This window comes from Rosa chinensis, chromosome 3, assembly GCF_002994745.2.
Source record: "Rosa chinensis cultivar Old Blush chromosome 3, RchiOBHm-V2, whole genome shotgun sequence".
NCBI classification, from domain to species: Eukaryota; Viridiplantae; Streptophyta; class Magnoliopsida; order Rosales; family Rosaceae; genus Rosa; species Rosa chinensis.
In genome coordinates this window covers 30,232,509-30,253,520 of record NC_037090.1, presented here as the reverse complement: position 1 = coordinate 30,253,520, position 21,012 = coordinate 30,232,509, and the positions used below count along the sequence as shown (strand labels likewise).

At 37.9% G+C, this 21,012-nt stretch overlaps 2 protein-coding genes and 1 long non-coding RNA gene across 4 annotated transcripts; 2 read left to right on the top strand and 1 right to left on the bottom strand.

Moving 5' to 3' along the window:
* Nucleotides 1-5,061: 5,061 nt before the first annotated feature.
* LOC112191699 (fatty acyl-CoA reductase 3) lies at nt 5,062-9,607 on the top strand. 2 transcript variants are annotated; one of them, XM_040515937.1, is made up of 10 exons: nt 5,062-5,441; nt 5,833-5,936; nt 6,036-6,238; nt 7,567-7,667; nt 7,774-7,969; nt 8,062-8,223; nt 8,460-8,541; nt 8,716-8,970; nt 9,077-9,204; nt 9,322-9,607. In XM_040515937.1, exons 1-10 carry the CDS (start codon nt 5,363-5,365, stop codon nt 9,494-9,496), a joined length of 1,485 nt encoding a protein of 494 aa, XP_040371871.1. In that variant the 5' UTR covers nt 5,062-5,362; the 3' UTR covers nt 9,497-9,607. The 2 variants fall into 2 exon arrangements, with proteins under 2 accessions (XP_040371871.1, XP_024186870.2); XM_024331102.2 differs by lacking the exon at nt 9,077-9,204 and having other exon boundaries at nt 9,322-9,445.
* A 2,124-nt stretch (nt 9,608-11,731) lies between these two features.
* On the bottom strand, nt 11,732-12,583 carry LOC112194420. The gene has a single exon (XM_024334662.1). It carries the CDS (start codon nt 12,581-12,583, stop codon nt 11,732-11,734), a length of 852 nt encoding a protein of 283 aa, XP_024190430.1.
* A 1,255-nt stretch (nt 12,584-13,838) lies between these two features.
* On the top strand, nt 13,839-16,350 carry LOC112195444. The gene is made up of 4 exons (XR_002934519.2): nt 13,839-14,036; nt 14,125-14,191; nt 15,411-15,476; nt 15,572-16,350. It is a non-coding gene; the product is annotated as an uncharacterized LOC112195444 (long non-coding RNA).
* Nucleotides 16,351-21,012: the final 4,662 nt, after the last annotated feature.

The following is a 21,012-nucleotide window of genomic DNA, read 5'->3' as shown; positions in this document are numbered from 1 at the left end:
GGTATAAATGGCATTTTGGATCTATTGGGTGAGAAATTGAGAATACAAGGAGTATTCGGTGTAATTTAGAAAGTGAGGGACTAAACTGTTTTAGAGAGCAAAGTACAGGGAGTAACTAATATTTAGTCCAAAAAAATATGTAGTAGAAGACTTTCAAGTTCTAAAACTTTAATACCTGGTTTTTATTATTATTATTTTTTTATGCTATGAGTTTCAATGATTACCCTTTTTTTTTTTTTGCGGTGCAATCAATATATTTGATGAAATGTTATTGAGAATTTAGTTTGTATATAGGTTTGTTCAATTGTACGTCTATAGTCTATACCATACCTATTATACCCATGATAACTGGAGGAGTTGGGTAAAACACCTGACTTGAGGAGTTGGGTAAAATACCTGACTTTTAGGTGACAATTAAAAAAAATGTAGTAGGTATGACTTTTAAATTCCAAAACTTTAAGGATGCGATTATTGTCATCATACTAACTACTTTGTTCACCCTACATTCTCTTCTCACCTACAAATATTTTTTTTAGTTTAATGTTTACTATGTTCACCAATTTGCAGAACCCAAAATATCCCTGTCCAATGTAGGGTCTAACTCAGAAAAAGATTTCTATTTGGTTCCTCAGTGTCTCTCTCAGTTGTTTTTTGGCCTTTCTCCTCATCTTCATCACTCAATCTCATGAAGTCTTAGTCAATCAGTCTCACCAGGTTTAACGATGAATGAAAAGATTAAGAATGAAGTTTAAGTAAGTATTCTGTAGGGCAAATAAAAAATATATATATAATTTTTAATCAAATATTGTCCTTTATTGTAATTTTATATTAGGATATTTTAGTATTTTAATAAATCAGAACTTGTAGGGTGAAAAAAATAGTTAGTAGTGTGGCAATAGCCGCAGCCAAACTTTAATGCTTATTGATTTTTTTTTATGCTATGAGTTTCATTGGTTACCGATTCCAAATGTATGAAATTTAGCGATGTTCATGGCTATGAGGTAAGTTATTTTATGCCATGAATTTTTTTTGGATTAAATTCAGTTTACCCCCCTGAAGTTTGGAGGTAATTTCATGTTAGTCCTTATCCTCTCAATTTAATCAGTTTACTCCCCAAGCTTATGAATTTCACTCAGCCGTGTCCAATTTGTCATTCTCCGTCCAAATCAGAAGTTAAGTCTGACAGTGGGACCAACTTTCAAGGCTTTTAACACAAAAAACTCATGACAGAAGGGGAAAAAAAAACAAACAAACCTTCTTCTTCCTTGATCCTCCTCTCGCCAATCTGATATAGAACCCTATTTTCAATTTTCTCAACACCCACATAACAAAATCAAAGAAAGTCCATTTCAAGCTACAACACTAGGCTAAACCAACACAGAAGGCCTTTGCAAAACAAAAAAAATTCAAAAATTTAGAAACAGGAACAGAAAGCGCTACTCCCGAGGCACTTGGCGGTGAGGTAACAGAATCGGAATTCACAGTCGACGATCTTGGAGGAGTAAAGGAGGTGGAAGGCTCGACGGTATTTATCTTCCACATTTTGCCGAACCAAGACAAACAGAGGAGTAGACTATGGTTGGTGTTTGTATAAACGATATTACTGGTTTGAAATCGGGGATTTTTCCGTGTGTTTGCTGGTGGAGTATATTGGGCTTAAACCCACACCCTATCGCAGAACTTTTTGTTGGAACTACTTGTGGTGTTTAAACCCACACCCTATCGCATAACTGCTTGGCTATTTCCGATTTAGAGGAGTCTAGAAGGCTTGAGGGACAGGGGTGAGTGATTATGGCTTGTTAGTTTGGAGGGAGATTGATGGTGAGGGCTCGAATGGGCTAGTAGTTTGGGGGTAGGTGTCCGGCCATGACAGCGGCAGAGGAGGTGCGGTCATGGCAGAACAATGGGTGCCCAGAGCATTTCTGGGCAGTGATGAGATCTGCGCGTGAGCCGGTTTTTGGTGTCATCAGACGATGTGGAGGCCGGACTCGGAGACTGGCTAGCATGGTGGTGGTGGAGATGAGTTGCGATGTGTAGCTACGGACCAGTTGGTAGAGGAGAGAAATAATCATATCTATTCTCTCTCCTCAAGTCTCTGTAAACCAAAACCCAGGAGCTGAATGACTTGATTTTGGGGAGCAGCGATAGTGCATAGAGATAGAGATAGAAGGAAGGAGATGAAGAGTGGTTTGGTTTTGGGGAGGAGGATCCGAGGAAGAAGATGATGATTTCTTTTTATTTTTTTTTATTTCTTTTATCGTGGAGTTTTTTTGTTTGTTCTTTAAATGACAATTTTAACCCTGAAAATGGGCTTCTTTTTCATACTTAACGTTTGATTTGGACGGAGATTGACAAATTGGACACGGCTGAGTGAAATTCATAAGCTCGGGGGTAAACTGATTAAATTGAGAGGACAGAGACTAACATGAAATTCCCCCCCCCAAACCTCAGGTGGATAAACTGAATTTAGTCCTTTTTTTTTTCAATATATACCTTGTCAAAAGGTATAAAGTTTTAGATGTCTCATACATATGTCATTTATTGGTTATCTGTTCTAGAAGTATGTTATCTAATGTCATGGCTATGAGATCGGTTGTTTTATGCTATGATCTTTTTTTCAATACCTTGTCAAAAGGTATTGTAACGCCCCAAGCTGCACCTCACCAGCTTAAGCACGTCACAGTGCCGCGAGCCTCTAAAACATAAACCGAATGCTCGATTTACATTCTAGAGAACCGCTAGGCATTTTGTTTGAAAAATTTTCGTAGAAACACAGCGGAAGCTACAAATATTTTTGAGGTGAAAATAATTGAGTTTCTAAAATTTATTTCATTCGTCTAGAACTTGAAATGAGTTCTCACACAAGAGGTACGAACTCCAAGGAAATGAGAACTCAACCAACATTGACACAAGGCTAACTATTAACAAGTCTCAGAATTCTGAAATTTTTGAAATTTTAACCCAACAGTGTGGATGCAGGTACTGTGCACTGGTGACGGGACTATAGTGGAAGGAGATGGGTGTGCGGAAACAAGTTCGGTAAATCGTCGTTTGAACCTTATTCTAAATTCTCTTTCTGTAACGCCCCAAGCTGCACCTCACCAGCTTAAGCACGTCACAGTGCCGCGAGCCTCTAAAACATAAACCGAACGCTCGATTTACATTCTAGAGAACCGCGGTACTGTGACGTGCTTAAGTTGGTGAGGTGCAGCTTGGGGCGTTACAGAAAGGAATTTCACTCATTCACAGCTTCTGAAATACGCATCCATACATGCAGGTAAGACGAAATCCAAGGCCAGAGGTGCCGGAGGAGTCTCCTGCGTCGGTGACAGCGTCGAGACCGAGAGCAACCCAAAACTCAAATCATCAGAACTTAATCCAACTCGAAAACTAATTAAACTATGACGTAGAGGATGACGAAAGGAGTAAGTTCCATACCACATGCAGCCCAATCGGTCACCGGAAGTTGCAGAAACTCGCCGGAAAACATGAGGCTTCATGGTGTCGATTCTCGCGCCAGAGCTTCCGGTTGAAAGACCTGACCCCCAGAGAGACGTCAGCGACGAGGAGAGGAAGCAATTTGTGGTGGTGCGCCGTCGTGAGGTGGCCCGGTTGCTGGTCATCAGGCACCGAGAAAGATCGAGAGCGCTGGGTACCTCCAGGTTGATCTGGAACGTTCGATCAGCCTCTCCTCTATTTATAACCTCCCTCTAATTAATTTAGACGGCCCTGATGAAGCGGTGGAAGTTTTGGACGGCTAGGATTGCACCGCAGAAATTTCCATTTTCTTTTATTCATTTTCTATAATCCCACAACTTCGGAAAATCGCCATAAATAGCTCGGGTATCCGAAAAATTCCCCGAAAACTTCCACGAACTCGTTGTGTCGTGTACTTTATCATCCAACCCTCAAATTGAGGTTTTCACTTTATGAAAATTTTTGAAAATTTTCTCGAGCATCTTGACATTTATCGAGATCGTAATAAATAACTTGTTGAACAATCTCAATTTAAGCTCGATAGATTTTCCGGTACTGTGCACTGGTGACGGGACTATAGTGGAAGGAGATGGGTGTGCGGAAACAAGTTCGGTAAATCGTCATTTGAACCTTATTCTAAATTCTATTTCTCGAACTTCGTATTCTGAGACTTGTTAATCGTTAGCCTTGTGTCAATGTTGGTTGAGTTCTCATTTCCTTGGAGTTCGTACCTCTTGTGTGAGAACTCATTTCAAGTTCTAGACGAATGAAATAAATTTTAGCAACTCAATTATTTTCACCTCAAAAATATTTGTAGCTTCCGCTGTGTTTCTATGAAAAGTTTTCAAACAAAATGCCTAGCGGTTCTCTAGAATGTAAATCGAGCGTTCGGTTTATGTTTTAGAGGCTCGCGGCACTGTGACGTGCTTAAGCTGGTGAGGTGCAGCTTGGGGCGTTACAGGTATATAGTTTTAGATACTTCATACCTATGTCATTTATGGTTTCCTGTTCTAGAGGTATGTTATCTAATGTCATGGCTATTAGGTAAGTTGTTTTCTGATATGTTTTTTTTTCAATACCTTGTCAAAAGGTATTTAGTTTTAGATACCTCATACCTATGTCATTTATTAGTTACATGTTCAAAGAGTAAATGTTAAAATTAATTATCAGTTATCATTTCATATTACTTTTCACTACCCCAAGGGTAAATCTGGCATATAGGACAACATAAAAAAATATTACTTATACATCAACACTCTATAAGGAAGGTGCAACTATATGGATTGGGGGTAGATTGATAAGAAAATGTGTATGAGTTTTTCCCAATACATCTTTAAAATATTGAGTTTATATCTAATTTTCTCAAATAAATAATATTTTTATTAGATTAAACTAGGGTTTTTGTAAGGACTACAATGGTCTTCCCGTGACAAATTCAATAAATTAGCATTTTAAAATCAGTTAAGCTCGACTGCTGGCAGTAGTGGTAGCTGGTTTGCAACAGATATTTGTTTGTTATCTAAGCAAGCTTTAAGCTCAAGCCTATATAATGTACCATTCTCTTATGCAATTATGCATATAATCAATTCGGAAAAGCATAACAAGTCGTCGTCGTCGTAGTCGCCATCATCATCATCATCTTCTTCTTCTTCTTCTTGAAGAAACCTTTGCAATTATATACTATTTTTTCTCTTCAACCCAGATTCTCCAATCCTATCTTGATTTTCAGCAGGCTTAATCTTGTCATTATCTTGGGAAAATACCAAGACGTTGGTATAAAAACTACACTCAGCTCAAATTTCACGTATCACTCAAATTTTAGTACAACTACTACTCTCAATCTAAATACTTCTCCCTATCTTGCTCTGTGAACTTTATCTCTACAATGGAATTGGAGAGCATACTGGGATACCTGAAGAACAAGACTATCTTAATCACTGGAGCTACCGGCTTTGTAGGAAAGGGTACTATTTGTTTAACCATCCTAGAAAACTCAAGATCTTAGGCCAACAATTGTCATATAAACTCTAAGAGCTGTTGTTGATTTTTACTGCTCTCGCTCTCTCTCTCTCTCTCTCTCTCTCTCTCTCTCTCTCTCTCTCTCTCTCTCTCTCTCTCTCTCTCTCTCTCGCATGTTTACCCAACTATTTTCCAAAACACTCGATCAAGATCTTAGTCCAACAATTGTCATATGATCGAGGCTTCAAAAATATAATTATCATATAAGCTCTAAAAGCTAGCTATTGTTGATTTTTAATTACTGCTATTCTCAAAAACATATCTCAGTATGTGAGCCAGCAATTAATTTATACTTCTAACAGCTAATTATAATTCTAACACTTACCATATATACAGTCTTGGTAGAGAAAATATTAAGAGTTCAACCAGACGTGAAAAGGCTCTATCTTCTTTTAAGAGCTTCCGATGCCAACTCTGCCACACAACGCATGCATAATGAGGTTTATGGAAGAAAAATTCAAACTTGGCTTCCATAAAAGTTGACACTTATTTTCACATATTTTTTTATTAATTAACTTGTTTTTGTGACAATTATTTAGATTACAGGGAAAGAGTTGTTCAGGGTTCTGAGGGAGAAATTAGGTGCAGATTTTGATTCTTACATATTGGAAAAAGTTGTTGCTCTGTCGGGAGATGTAATTTTTCAAGATCTAGGAGTGAAGCCAGTCAAACTAAAGGAAGAGATGTGCAATGAAGTACAAATCATACTTAATTCTGCAGCAATCACTAGGTTTGATGAAAGGTAATCAGTTATGCATAAAGTTCATTGAGAGAACATAGTTTTCTTTTAAATTTAAGTAAGAACGTCCTCACCAATTTACTTGCAATATAACTAAATCATATGTAATAGAAAATATTGTTTTCAATTTCACTAATTAGTAATTAATTTGCTATTTTTAAAAGGCTGCAAACCTCTTATTTCAGCCATTGGATGACTTCGATATGAACTTGTTTGTTCCAAAAATCCAACTTAAGAGAAACGCGTCAAAGACAACTGTCAATACATTGTCTTTTTTATATATATTATAATTGAAAATTAAAATAATATACATTTGAAGGGAGAACTTCTAGCAATGACCACTAAAATGAGGACTTCATGAGGGTTCTTTTGTGAGACCCACTTTTCGATTACATTTCTACAAATCAACCATTAGATGTTTATTTATTCATGTGTAGATCATTTAAGAAAATTTTCAACCAAATTGAAAATTGTTAAGACATTCATAATCTTGATTTATCATATATGAACGTGAACGGTTCAGGTTTGACAGATTTAGTTCGTCCATTGATTTGATTTAGTTCGATACTTAACAGTTAGCAATTTGGAAGAAAATTTCCAGAAGTGATATGCACACAGAAACATCTAACAGTTGATTTGGGTAATGTAATAAAATAGTGGGTCTCCCAAACCGTTGAAATTTCTCATGAAGTCCTCATTTTAGTTGTCCTTATTAGAAGCTCTCCCTACATTTAAATATTTTTCCTTGATTTAGAATTGATGGGTTATATTCTTTTCTTATTAAGCGTAAACAACAATCTTAATGACGCATAATATGAGTACAATTACACATAATGACACTCAGTTCTTAGGAGCATACAAAAAGATCCATTATCTAAAGAACACCACCAAGCCTAATATTATTAGCATGTGACCTAGAAAACACTGTAGATCTAGAACTAGACAATATGTAAGAGGAAGTCAAACTCTTTCAACGTTCCTGACCTAACCCAACCCAGTTTTTGAAATTTTATACAAAATCACTTGGCTTCCACACCTGAACCAAAATAGATGCATGCATGCCCAATTCCTATGAAATTTCGTTTCAACGATCCAAACCCGCTATAGTTTTGCTTCCACTCACATATCATATGCAATATATGTAAATTCAGCTAAATTAGATATCATTTTGTTATTCCTATTCAAACAGTCCACGCCATTTAAATCAATATAAACACACACATATACATACACATAAACACAATAACACGTCTTATATATGACATGATATTAAGTGTTCTTAAATTATTAAATGTCAATACACAACATAACATACATATTGAAATGTGAAGGTATGATGTTGCGTTGGATGTGAATACATTTGGAGTTTTGAATATGTTGGACTTTGCAAAAAAATGCTTGAAATTGGAGATGGTTGTCCACGTGTCAACAGGTTACTCTTAATCTTTAGCTTTGCTACTGTACTAATGGATCTTCCAACTCATCTGCAAGTGCTTATGCTTCTTGAATTTGCTTGACCTGTGATGAATGTTTTCCAGCTTATGTGTGTGGTGAAAGGGCAGGGCTGATACTAGAGGACTCCTCTTCAATGGATGAGATGGCAAAAAAACCCAGTAAATTTGACTTGAAATCGCAGGAAAAGAAAATGGTGGAGAACAAGTTGAAAGAACTACAAGCACAAAACGCTTCAGAAGAAGTTATAACAAGTGCAATGAAGGACTTAGGCACCGCAAGGTTTTAGAGTTCGACTAACATTGCACCCTATCAACTCTCAAATATAGTTTTATTGGACTTTCTTAATTATTATTTGTCTATTTTCACCTTAGGTCTAAGTTGTACGGGTGGGCAAATACCTATGTGCTTACAAAGGTGATGGGAGAAATGTATCTAGGACATGCAAAAGGTAATCTATCTGTTGCTATTATACGTCCAACTATGATTACAAGTACATACAAGGAGCCATTTTCAGGCTGGATCGAAGGTTTCAGGTAATGAGCATGTAACCCCCTCATTATTTTATTTAACATATAATATATGTTTGACTAAAAATGATTGGTTTAAGTGTGCGTGTAAGGACTAGTTTTTTTTTTTTTTTTCTCTATTTGATTTGTTGGTACAAGAAGAGAAATTGTAATGGATACGTACATACACACACACACACACACACAGATATATATATATATATATATATATATATATATTAACTGTTGATGATTATGTACAGAACATATGATAGTGTAATTGGTGGTTACTGGAAAGGGAAGCTCACAGGCATACCTGTCGATCCTATGTCAGTAGTGGATATGGTGAGTTTAAGTTGTTTGCATATTTTTAAAGTACCTTGTTTGATCAACTGTTTCTATTTAAAAAATCAATAGTGTGAAAATATTTTTATGTGGTTATAATACGAAAAGATTTATTGAAATTCAAATTCATTCTCAAGCTAGTGTTACATAATAATTGTTGAATTATGTATGCAGATTCCAGTTGACATGGTGGTAAATTCAATAATTACAGCGATGGTCGTTAATGCAAACAAATCTGGCAAAATCATTTACCACCTGGGAACTTCATTGAGAAATCCCTTAACATTTTCTGATTTTAACAACTTTATGTTCCAATACTGCACCAAAAATCCATGGCTTAACAATGATGGAAGCCCAGTCAAGGTTGGAAAGTTGAAAATGTTGAGGAGTATGGACACTTTTCATTTGTACATGCAAATACCATTACAGGTTTGTTTGTTTTTCACTTTTTTCCTTTCTACCAGAACATACACTAATACATTTATATTCTCGTAAACATGATCTTCATTTACTAGTTTTCTTTCATTCCTTTAAGGTATTAAAGTTCATGAACAAGGAATTTGACCAATATTTCCAAGACGTATACGTTAACTATAACAGGAAAGTCAAATTAGTGAAACGGTTGGTTGAGTTCTACAGAGCATATTTGCTATTCAAGGGCATGTATGTATATTTTGTTTCACTAATTCGATGATTAAACATAGATTGAGTTGTCTAATTATGTACATCAAGGTTGTATATCTGCATCAATGTGATGTTTGTTCACATTTTCGCTTGTAGCTTTGATGACACCAATGCAGAAGAGTTGCGAAGGATAGCAAGTGAGAACTACACAGATGCAGACAATTTTAATTTTGATCCAAAGTGCATAGATTGGGAAGACTACTATATGCATACTCACATTCCTGGCTTTGCAAAGCATGTTGTCATCAAACACAGCCAAAGTCGACTTTGAATGAATAAATTACTTCTTGCACTGATATTACAGGAAGGAGAATAATAAGTGTAATGGCTATAAAGAGTTTACGAGTGTTGTATAAAGATCTAGCTATAATAGGTACATTTTATTTATGATATTTTATGTATACTTTTATATAGGATAAATTTCAGGTTAGTACCCTGTGGTTTGGGGGTAACATCATGTCAGTCCCTGCTCTTTCAATTTGATCAGCAACACCCCTGTACTTTCAATTTCAATCAATCGTGCCCAAATTTTACTGTTCCGTCCAATTTAAACGTTAACTTTGACTGGATTGACAAAGTAAAATTTGGACGGAACAGTAAATTTGGGCACGGCTGATTGAAATTGAAAGCACAGGGGTGTTGCTGATCAAATTGAAAAAGCAAGGACTGACATGATGTTACCCCCAAACCACAGGGTACTAAACTGAAATTAATCTTTTTATATATATTAATTATCCATTGGAAATTGCTTTTAGGCCTGTTTCTTTTTTTTCTTTTTTTTAAAAGGGTTTGGAACACAGCCAAGTTAGGAGGCTCATCCACACACCAAAGTTATTATATTAAAGGGTTAAATACTGTTTACTCCCTAAACTTTCAAGGAAAAAACAGTTCAGTCCCTCCCTTTTTAATTTCATACGTTTACTCCCTTATCTTTCAATTTTTGACCAATAGGTCCATTCCATTACTCTCCGTCAAAAAACTCCGTTAACTAAATGACGTGACAATCCATACCCCATTAAAATGTCTATTATACCCTTAGTTCATCTTTTTTTAAAATTTATTCTTTCTCTTTTATTTTATTTTTTATTATTTTTTTCTTCTGTTTATCTCTTCTCCCCTCCATCTTCGTGCCACTACCACCACCACATCTACGGTCTCCACCACCACCACCATCACTACCCACGTTGTACCGCCACTATCACCCACACTTCCTTTAACCCCCCCCCCCCCCACCCCCCTCACTTTTCTCTCTTTCTACCAAAACCCATATATAAACCCTCATAATCACAAACAATTTCCCAAAATCCAAAACCGAACTGGATTAGCCCCAAAATCCAAACTTGTCCTCTCCTTCACCGGCAAGGTCAAGGACTACGGCACTGGCCTCAAGCCAACACGACTAAGAAAAGGCAACAGCAGCTTCCCTTGTCCTTCTTCCAACCCAACACGACTAAGAAATTCTAATTCCTAAACCTCAATTTTCCCTCAAAATTAACCCAATGCAGCGAAAACCCAATTCATTTCAGGGATGAGCCTGTGAATTGGGATCAGTCAATTTGGTGGGATTGAGTCGATTTGGTGGAGTCAGGTGAGCCTCAAACAATCAAACTCATCTCTCATTTCAAAACCCAGAAGCTCACCTTAAATTCCATCGCCGACCTTGGCATACCTCTGTAGGAAGAGAAATGATTCTGTCGCCGCTCCGCCTTCATCACCATCAGAATCGGAGGCAGTGTCGGAGCTACAGGAATCGATGTGATCGACGAAGGTGTTGAAGTTGTGATGGGTGCACCAGTGGGTGAGTAAGGGCGGGTTGGGTTGGTTTGGTGGCTCTGGGTCGCTAGGTACATGAGGGGTCTCAGCTTTAAGGCTTCGACGACCGAGACAATGGCTTTGTTGCTGAAGCCATGGGCAATTTGGATCTGGGCTTGGAAATGCAGAACATTCCAAGTTAAGATCTCGGCGATGGAGGAGTAGGAGTGGAGAAGGGGACTGTGGTGATTGAGTAGAGGAGAGAAAGGTTTGGGTAAGAGATTCCAGCATAGCAGCATGGTGACAAGTGATGGAGGAAGAGAGAGAGGAAGAAGAGAAGGAAGAAGGTAAAATCAGAAAGCTCTGATGTCGACCCTTAAAAAAAAAATGGAAAAAAGCAAAAACAAAAAAAAGAGAGAAAATAAATAATTAATTAATTAAAAAATAAAGTGAGGGTATAATAGTTATTTTATCGCCGAAAAACTGCCACGTCAGCACTTTAACGAGATTTTTGGACGGAGGTAATGGTAAGGACCTATTGGTCCGAAATTTTGGAGTGCGGGGAGTAAACATGTGAAATTAAAAAGGGAGGGACTGAACTGTTTTTTCCCTGAAAGTTCAGGGAGTAAACAGTATTTAACCCTATATTAAAATTAGAATTGTGCAAAGAGGGGAACATAACACCTTGACCTCTAGCACTAGTACATAAATCTTCATAGAGTACATCCTGAATAATCACATAAGCCTTCTCTAATCAAATATCATCTAGATAATTAAGACTACCAAGATGAGCCAATCTATGGGCTACACCATTTACTTTACGGAAAATATATCTAATCTGAATAGAGTGAAAAGATGTCAAATATGACTTACAATCATCGATAATACGCCCTATGTCAGATCGATCTTCCACATTTTGTTGTAACGCAACCACCACGAGTGAGCAATCAGTCTCAAAGTCGAAGGCATCCCAATATTGGTGAATTGCCAAAAGAACTCCAGCCCTACAAGCCTCTGCCTCCATATGAGTAGCAGAGATAACATGAGGGAAATAATGCGCCATAGTTGCAATACAAATGCCATCCTCATCTCGGACCACTATTCCAATACCACCATCACCGAATTCTGGCCTATAGCTACCATCCACGTTTATTTTCAGACGCCCAGTTGGGGGGAGCTGCCACTTAGCCTTGATTCTTGTCTTCTTAGTCAACCCAGCCATATGAAGCTTCTGATAATCAAGTAATAATTGAGAAGCCCATTGCCCTGCGATACATGCAATAAAGCATGTACCCTTCCAAATAACAGTGTTCCTCTCCATCCATATGACCCATAGATACATGAAGAAAGCCTCACATTGACCACCATGCAAAGCATTAAAAACATTGAGTACCCATTCTTCCAAACAACTCCCAGGCACATCTTTTGCGTTCAAGCCCAAGGAGCTAAGCAACCAAAGGCCCCCAGTGACCTCACATTTAGGCTCACAATCTCTAAATAAGTGAATGCCATCTTCAATAACATTAAAACAAAAGTCACAATTCATATAAGGGAGATCAACACGTCTAGCAATTGCAACTTTTGTAGGTAGAATACCTTTCACCATTCTCCAGATGAAAGAACGTACCTTAGGTGGAATGCATGCATGCGAAACAACCTTCTAGTACGACCTATTAATGCCACATGACCCATTAGATCTAGACGCCCTCAAATCACGTTCAACTACCCTTCTAGCTACATGATACCCATTACAGACAGTATAATATTGTTAGGTTAAAAAATTGCACAAAGTGAAAATGTCACCCAACGTAATTTCACTCATATTCATTAACAAAATAGAGTTTTAATTATTTCGGGTTCGACCCATTCAAGACAGAATGTGTCTCTTAATTACAATCCCTTGTTACAGAGGAAACACCCTTTGATTCCATTTATAAAGAAACCAGTGTGTGACTGTTTGTTTTTGCGGCTGCACCCGAATTTTGGAATGGGTTGCCTACGTACACGGGAAGGGATCAAGCCACTCGTAGTTCAAGAGTTCCAATGAGTGAATGACCCATTGGAAGGCTTGGATTTTTGAAATAGGAATAGTGTTTAGGATGCGGTTGCATCTAGATTATTTGATTCCAGATTGCCTACATACCCTTGCGGGATCAAACCACGTGTAGTTCCAGCATTTGGGGTTTAAATGGGTAGATGACCCATTTATTTTTTGATTTGTGTTTGGGTTATTTGTCAGGGTTTAAAGCCCTTGAATTTGTTTTTGGGTAATTTGGGAATGATGTGATTTTTTCTGGTGTTTGGGTGAATTTGACTAGTGGAGTCAGGGATTCGGATTGGCTGAATTTGACTGGTGGAGTCAGGGATTCGATTTGAATTTGTGGTTGCATCTAGTGGGTCGCTAGATTGCCTACATACCCTGTAAAGGGATCAAACCACTGTAGTTCATAACTTTTGGGAATTTGGGATTTTTCTTGGTTTTGTACCAAGAGGATATTTTTTAGGTTCCGGAGTATTTTTTTACGAAACCAAAGCCTGGGTATTTGGAAATGGAACCCATAGTGTCATGCTTTGCCGAATTCTTCCAACGGGCCCAAATTTTGAAATGGGCTTCTTTTGTATCCTCGCGAATCATATTCCTCGATTCATGAAGCTTTCTTGACCCCACATTTAATGCGGAGACCTTGGATGCACCGAGTGAACTCCGAGACTCGATTTTAGGATCCGGAGACATGCATAAACTTTTATTTTGGGCATCAGGACAGACACCCCTCAAAGACTTCTCAAAGGCCCAACCTTCTTGGAGGCCCAAATCTGATAAGGACACCCAGCTGCAATTTAATATTTTTTTCAATTCTTCTTTTCTATCCCCGTGCTTCGTCTTATCCCCAAACCAGGAAGAACGCGAGCTTGGGTACCATTACCAGGTCGAATTAGAGATGGACTCAAAGTCCGAAATCAACTTGGAGAGGGCAACACATGCATGGGTCTCCAACGGAAAGTCTCTCAGTACCCGAAGCTTGAAACTTGGCCAGTTGCTTTTCTCTGTGAAGAATCTGGTAAACCTCCCTCCCTGCCTTCGCTTTTAGCTCTATAATTTAGAAGGCTAGATGCTGAAATCCAATTTTCTTCCCTAACATTTTATAGCAATTTTGGAAAGAGTGGAGCTCTGTGCAACGGGGAGCCATCCAATTTGAAGATTGACACATTGTGGGTAAGGCCAAACCCAACTGACTCGAATTGATGAACATTGACCTTCTTTGTTTTTCTCACAATCCCAGTACAAGAGTTGGACATGCTAATTAAACCTTTGTCTTTTATAGTTTAATTAGGCTATGCTTTGGTCTGTGACACCATCAGAACCACCATCCTTCTTTTTCCTTTTATATTGTTTTGTACTTTGTCAACTTTTGCATTGTCTTGTTCTCATTGATTTCAATTGATTGAAACCTGCATGCTCAAACTGGAGCCACCGTCAAGCTTTCTTTGACTCTTCAATCTTGATTATAAAACCAATGCCAGACTATTCTTCTTTTTTTCTATGACGGCACCTCACCAAGTTTGTAACTTGGTTGTCTCATATCATTGTTAATTAAGCTTTTTGAATTGTGCATAGCTTAATTAAACCTCCCCACATGGTCTGCAATATTACCAGAACACACTTTTTGTTTTATATATTGCTTTGTGCTTTTGTGAAGTTCTGGAATTGCTTTATTGACCAACACTTGGGCACCTTGTTAATTAAGCTTCTTTTGTCTTATGCATAACTTAATTAATTTAATCTCTTAGTCTGCAACACCACCATAACATTCATTCCTCTTCTTCTTTCTTTATATATATATATATATATATATATATATATATATATATATAGCTTTGTGCTTCTGTCAATCTCTGGAATGGTTTTGATGATGTTGGCCCATTTAGATCAAGATTTCATGCTAGACACAAAGATGCCACCGCCAAAGACTTCTTCAGTTTTCATGTCGGCACCGCTTCGTTTACTTGCATCAGAACTCGCTGCAGCCTCTTGGAATAAGTTGAAAGTGGCTTTAACATATCCCCTGCACTTCAAGACATCTTTGACAAATAGGGTCAAATTGTCTTGTGTACTAGGCTTTCAACTTTTCTTTTTTTCTTTTTATTCTGCATCTTGAGACCCTGCACCCACAAACACATGCTTGTCACTTGCTTTTGTCAGTCTCGTTATACTTGTGCAATTTGATGGAACTCTCTCCTCTGCAAATGCCACCAGAACATCATTATCGCTTTCTCTTTGTTTGCTTTGTGCCATATTGCATATTCTTCAAACCAGGACTTGTTAGCTTCTGGAATTGTTTTGTCGAACAATGTTCTTGGTTCTTTGTGAACGTGAAGACACTGCACCCTATTGTAACTTTAGGACCTTGACAATACACTTTTTTTGTGTACAGGTACGGAACAAGGAGAGCAGCTGCAGTGTCGTAAATTGTTGAAATTCCAGAGCCTTGATTCCGAAGGTGAATCCTTCATTAATTTCTTTTAGTTTCTTTGCACCGCTTTTGTGTTATTTGAATTGGTGCTCTTGAAAAAGAAAATATGGAATTTGGCGCAGGCTATTTGGTTGTGGTGGTTGACAGAGGGCAAGGGATGGTTATGGCCTTTGGTTTCCTTTGTTGCCATTTAGCACCATCGTACGGCAGCAGGTTTGTATTTGCTTTGCTGCTGCTGAGAGCGAGTTCGGTGAAGCATCGTAGCTATGAAAGCTTTGGGAGACGGGGCTCCATCATGGTCATCGGGACGCTGCCCGGCATGATCATCGGGTCGCTGCCCGGCATGGTCATCGGGACGCTGCCCGGCATGGTCATCGGAGGCGCTGCTCCGGCATGGTTTCATCGGGACGCTGCCCGGCATGTTGGCTTTGACATCATTGACACCCGAAGGTGCTGTTGTGAGGAGTTGTGACAGAAAAGAAAAGGTGGTGGAGAGTAATGGAATGAGGTCTGAACCTTTTGTCTTCCAAGCTGCTTGCTGCTTTCTCCTTCTTGTATTTTTTCCACGCTGCTGTGCTCCGTTGCGTCCTCCTGCTGCCTCTTCACGTTGCGGCCCCCCACTCGTCTTTCTTTTCATGTGGTGCTTATATACTGCACTAGAGATGAGTTTGGCTTGTGTACCACGTTGAAAGTTTTAGAGTTCAACTTGAAGTGAAATGGCTGGACACCCTATCTCCTTTCTCTTTTGACGTCCAGGTTGAAACTTTTTTTGTAACTGCTTGTCTAGAGTTTCAAACAAGCTAGAAGTCAGATGCAAACCCAATACAAGTAGCTTAAAAACTCTACAGTTTTTTTGTTTAGAGTTTTATTAGCTAATTAACTTGTCCGTCCTTTTTCTTAATTAGAGGCTTTTAAACTTGTTTAAGTAAAGCACTCATATTTCTTCCATGAACGAAATTCGTTGCAATTGGGTTTGCATTTTTCCCATTTCAACAAATATATAGCCCTTCTTATCATAGAGTCATACAAGTCTGTAGTCCGAACCACGCAAACTAAGAAGAACATGTCCAATTATCTCAACCTCCGAAGGTGTAAAGAGGGCCTGAAGTAATTCCTCATTCCACTCGTGCATATCCACATCAATCAGATCAGCAACTCGTAAGTCTTCCAAACCTCAGGTGGTCTAGAGAAATGCTTGAAACTGTAGGGGTGTGGTACCCATGCAAGGATCAGCCCATACTGCAATATTCCGACCATCCCCAACTTGAAATTGCAACCCTTCTTTCAACAACTCTCTTCCATGAATAATACTCCGCCAAGCATACGAAGCACCATTAAGTAACACCGCATCCAAAAATCCACAATTTGGGAAGTATTTTGCTTTATAGAGAGAAGCAATTAGAGAAGTATCCGCCAACCTTGTTTAGAAAGTAACACTTGGTTGAAGTGTACCATATTGCGAAACCCTAAACCTCCCTCACCTTTAGGAACACAAAGTTTCTCCCAAGCAAGCCAGCGAATTTTCTTCTCATTCAATTTGTCACCCCATCAATATTTTGCCATTAGGCTATGCATCTCCATACACAAGTCTTTCGGGAGCTCAAAACAATTCATGACATAGGTAGGAATAGACTGCACAACAGCCTTAATCATAATTTCCTTGCCAGCAATACTCAATGTCTTCTCCCTCCAGCCACTTGTACGCTTTCTCACCTTCTCTGTTAAGAAACCAAATGCCTTAGCCTTGGAGTAGCTAATTTCAATAGGGAGTCCAAGGTATTTGTCATGTTTATCAACCCTCATAACATCCATAATTTCTGCAAGTTCTTCCTGCTTTGCCATCTTTACATTTTTGCTAGCTAAAAGCCACAGAGCTCTTCTGGTAATTAATTAGCTGACCAAAAGCATCTTCATACTTCTTGAATATATTCTTCAAAACAAGGCACTCCTCTGGCTCGGACTTAGAGAAAATAAATGAGTCATCAGCAAAAAAGAGGTGTGAAATGGAAGGTGCACCTGTATATATTTGGATCATCATGCAGCTGGCTAGACTCCTCTGCACGCAATATCAATTTAGACAGAGCCTCCGCACAAAACAGAAATAGATATGGTGAAATGGAATCCCCTTGCCGCAATCCTCTAGAGGGCACCACCTTCCCCCTAGGAGCTCCATTAATAATGAAAGAGTATGACACTGTTGTTACACACCTCATTACCCAATTAACCCAAGTAGGACTGAATCCAAGCCGCATCAACACCACCTTCAAGAAGCTCCACTCAACATGATCATATGCCTTAATCATGTCTAGCTTCAAGGCACCAAAACCAATATGGCCCCTTCTTTTAGGCCTTATTAAGGGCTAAGTTATTGAGGATAAGGTAGTTCGTCAAAGGGCCCTTCATCAAACCTGCAGCCTAACCGGTCAAAAGACTTATTCGACCACCGATAGATTATCCAGAAGTATATCGATTACATGAGACAAAACATTTATATAGAGCCATCTAACCCGGCTAATTCTAAAGCAATACGTCACTGCACCAAGTTATAGGACTGAAATATTTTTATGGCAGTTCTATTGATAGTAACAATATATTAATCATAACATCCCCTACAAGCTGATGAGAGTAGGTAAATCCATAGTCATGCTGCAACAGAAAAGAAAAAGAACTAGAAAGTTTCACCAATGTAAGAACCCATTGTACTGGTTCCAAGAGTAATGAGTGGCAGCACCGGCAGGCTGGCCTAGCTCCATGGGAAGAAAGGATTAGTAATCAAAGACCAAGTCCTAGGAAAAAGTTGTACTTCTTCTTAATCCACAAACACCCTTGTCAAGTAAGTCCTAAACCAATTTGGAACATAGCCGTCTTTGGCGTTAATTTTTCTTCTTCTTTTTCTTGTTTTTTAAGTTTTTATTCTAACATTTTTCCTTCTTTCATTTTTTTAAAAGAAGATAATTTAGCCAATAGAAAAATAATAAGATGAAGGGCAAATGATGCAAAAAAATGAGACAAGCTATGGTATTGTGATGTTTATCATACACTCATTTTACATCTACTTGAACAAAAATTACAATTTATATGAATCAAAATTACAACATTGAGAACAAAGTTACCATATTCATTTATACTATTTACATATAATTAAAACAAAATTACAACATTGACAACAAATTTGTTCAAAAACTTGTAACAATGTTGTAGATGGTGTAATTACCATTAATAGAACTAAGATTACACAAAATATGACTCAGGTTACCACTTTGACAACAAATTTGTTGTCATATTTGTAAATGAGTGTATAATATAAGGGTATGTATTATAGAATTTTTCCAAAAAAACTGATTAGGCGTGTATGTTTCCCGACATGTGAGTGTGACCTTCCACATGCTATGCAAAAATAATATGATAAAACGGAGAGAAAAATGATGCAAAAAAATACATAAGCTAGAACGTTTCTCGCAACTCGCACACATGTACCGGTACATGGAGATTAGTATGATTCTATTATTTCTATGCATGATCTGATTGAGTTTAGTACCCCCTTCAATGCATGGCTGAATCTTGGGGGTTTTGGTGATGTTAGCTGACAATAATGTCAAGGGGTCAGTGCCAGGGATGCTTAATTAATTACAGTGACCGGTATGTGCATGTCTCTGCATGTGTTGATATTTACTTGCCCTAGCTATCGGGACTATTACAAAATGTGAATGTCTCTGTCTGTATGTATGTATGTATGTATGTATGTATGTGTGTGTGTATATATAGGGCTTCCGGTAAGCGATCCCTTTTTTTTAGTTTTTTTTATAGGGATAGGCATCAGACCAACTTTTAGATTATATTTTCACATCTTAACCGTTCAGTTTTTAGGTCCTAATGTATAGATCACTTCTGCAAATTTTCAGCCAAATTGGTGATCGTTAAGGCATCTAAAACTGCAATTTACACGAACGGACCGAATCTGTCAAACCTGAACCGTTGGTGTTTATAATGGTAAATTGCAATTTTGGATGCTTTAACGATCATCAAATTGGCTGAAAATCTGCATAAGTGATCTATACATTAGGACCTAAAAACTGAATGGTTAAGATGTGAAAACATGATCGAAAAGTTGGTCTAATGCCTATCCCTATAAAAGACAAAAAAAAAAAAGGATCCCTCACTAAAAGGGCCCTGTATGTATATATATATATATATATATATATATAAGAACAAAATACGATTTCATGATGGAAGATAATTAACTACATAATTCAACAATGTTACGAAAATGCTAGAAGCTTTATGTCAAGACCTACAGACAGAGATAGCATACACATAAGTCGTTAAGTGCGAATTTTTGGCTATGGATGAAACTGTGAGTGTAAATATTGATGACGCTAATTAAACCCTTGGTCGAGTTCTTGGCTTTGGTTCATGTCTTTAGAATCTCACATGAGAGAAGGGAGAACAAATTCTGAACCTGAGATGACCCTGGAAGAAACCCGGTGGGAATTGAATATAGCTCAAAAGCATTATTCCGACAAGTCATCCCAGACTCATATCTACTCTCCACATATCCATGCAAGATTTTAGACAACAGGAACTAATGATCAGATATATCATTACAGTTCAGTACATCCATGCAGCCTTGATCAAACTATTTATAGGGAAAAAACATGGACACAAGTGCGTACGTACTGTGTGATTATATCTTCCACATCCAAAGTTTGGTTGAAAGGTGCTTTTTCATGCAACATGATTCCATTCAAACTTTTGACTGGGACCCTTTAGAAGCGTTATTATCTGCAACGTGAAAAAGGAAGGAGATCGAATCGGGCAAATGGCATGTCATGGAGATGCATGATTTTAATGTGCGTGGATTTGATATTGTGATCTTTTTGTTTTTACAAGAGTCCTTCAAATAATACTTTGATATTTCAAACATACAAACACGGTGCTCTCGATCTGTACATTTCGTTATGTGCATCTTCCTTTTGTTGAAGTCTTGAAGATGTCGTAAAGTCATCATACAACTCAAGCTAGCTAGACTTAAAAGAAGGCAAGCTATTTTATTTAAGTTGGTTCATTGATATTCTCACCGGCCTCAAAAGAGCTTATAATAAGACCACTAAAATAAAGACTTCATGAGAACTTTCTAATCAATATTGAAAGTTTTTTTTCCTTTTTTAATATATAAACCATTACGTCACACCTTGGATGAGGATTGAATACATGACCTTCCAAATAAAAAATAATTATCTTATCACCGCACCAAACACATGCAATGGTTGGGAGTATGGGCGTAGGCAGCATGGGTCTAGAAGGTTCAGCTGACCCTTCTCAATTTCTCATCAAAGTCATTGATTAGTTAAAAAAAAATGCAAAGCATAAATATTATTAGTACATGCAAAATGAGAAATAATTACGATAACTACTAATTGACTAACATGTGAGAGACAGAGAGAGAGACGAAAATGTCCTCGACAAAGTATGTTAGGGATTAATTTTGCGGTATGAATGTTATAGTTTTAATGTAGGGAACCAAAGTGTTTAATAACCTGAACTTCAAGGATTGTTTGTGATA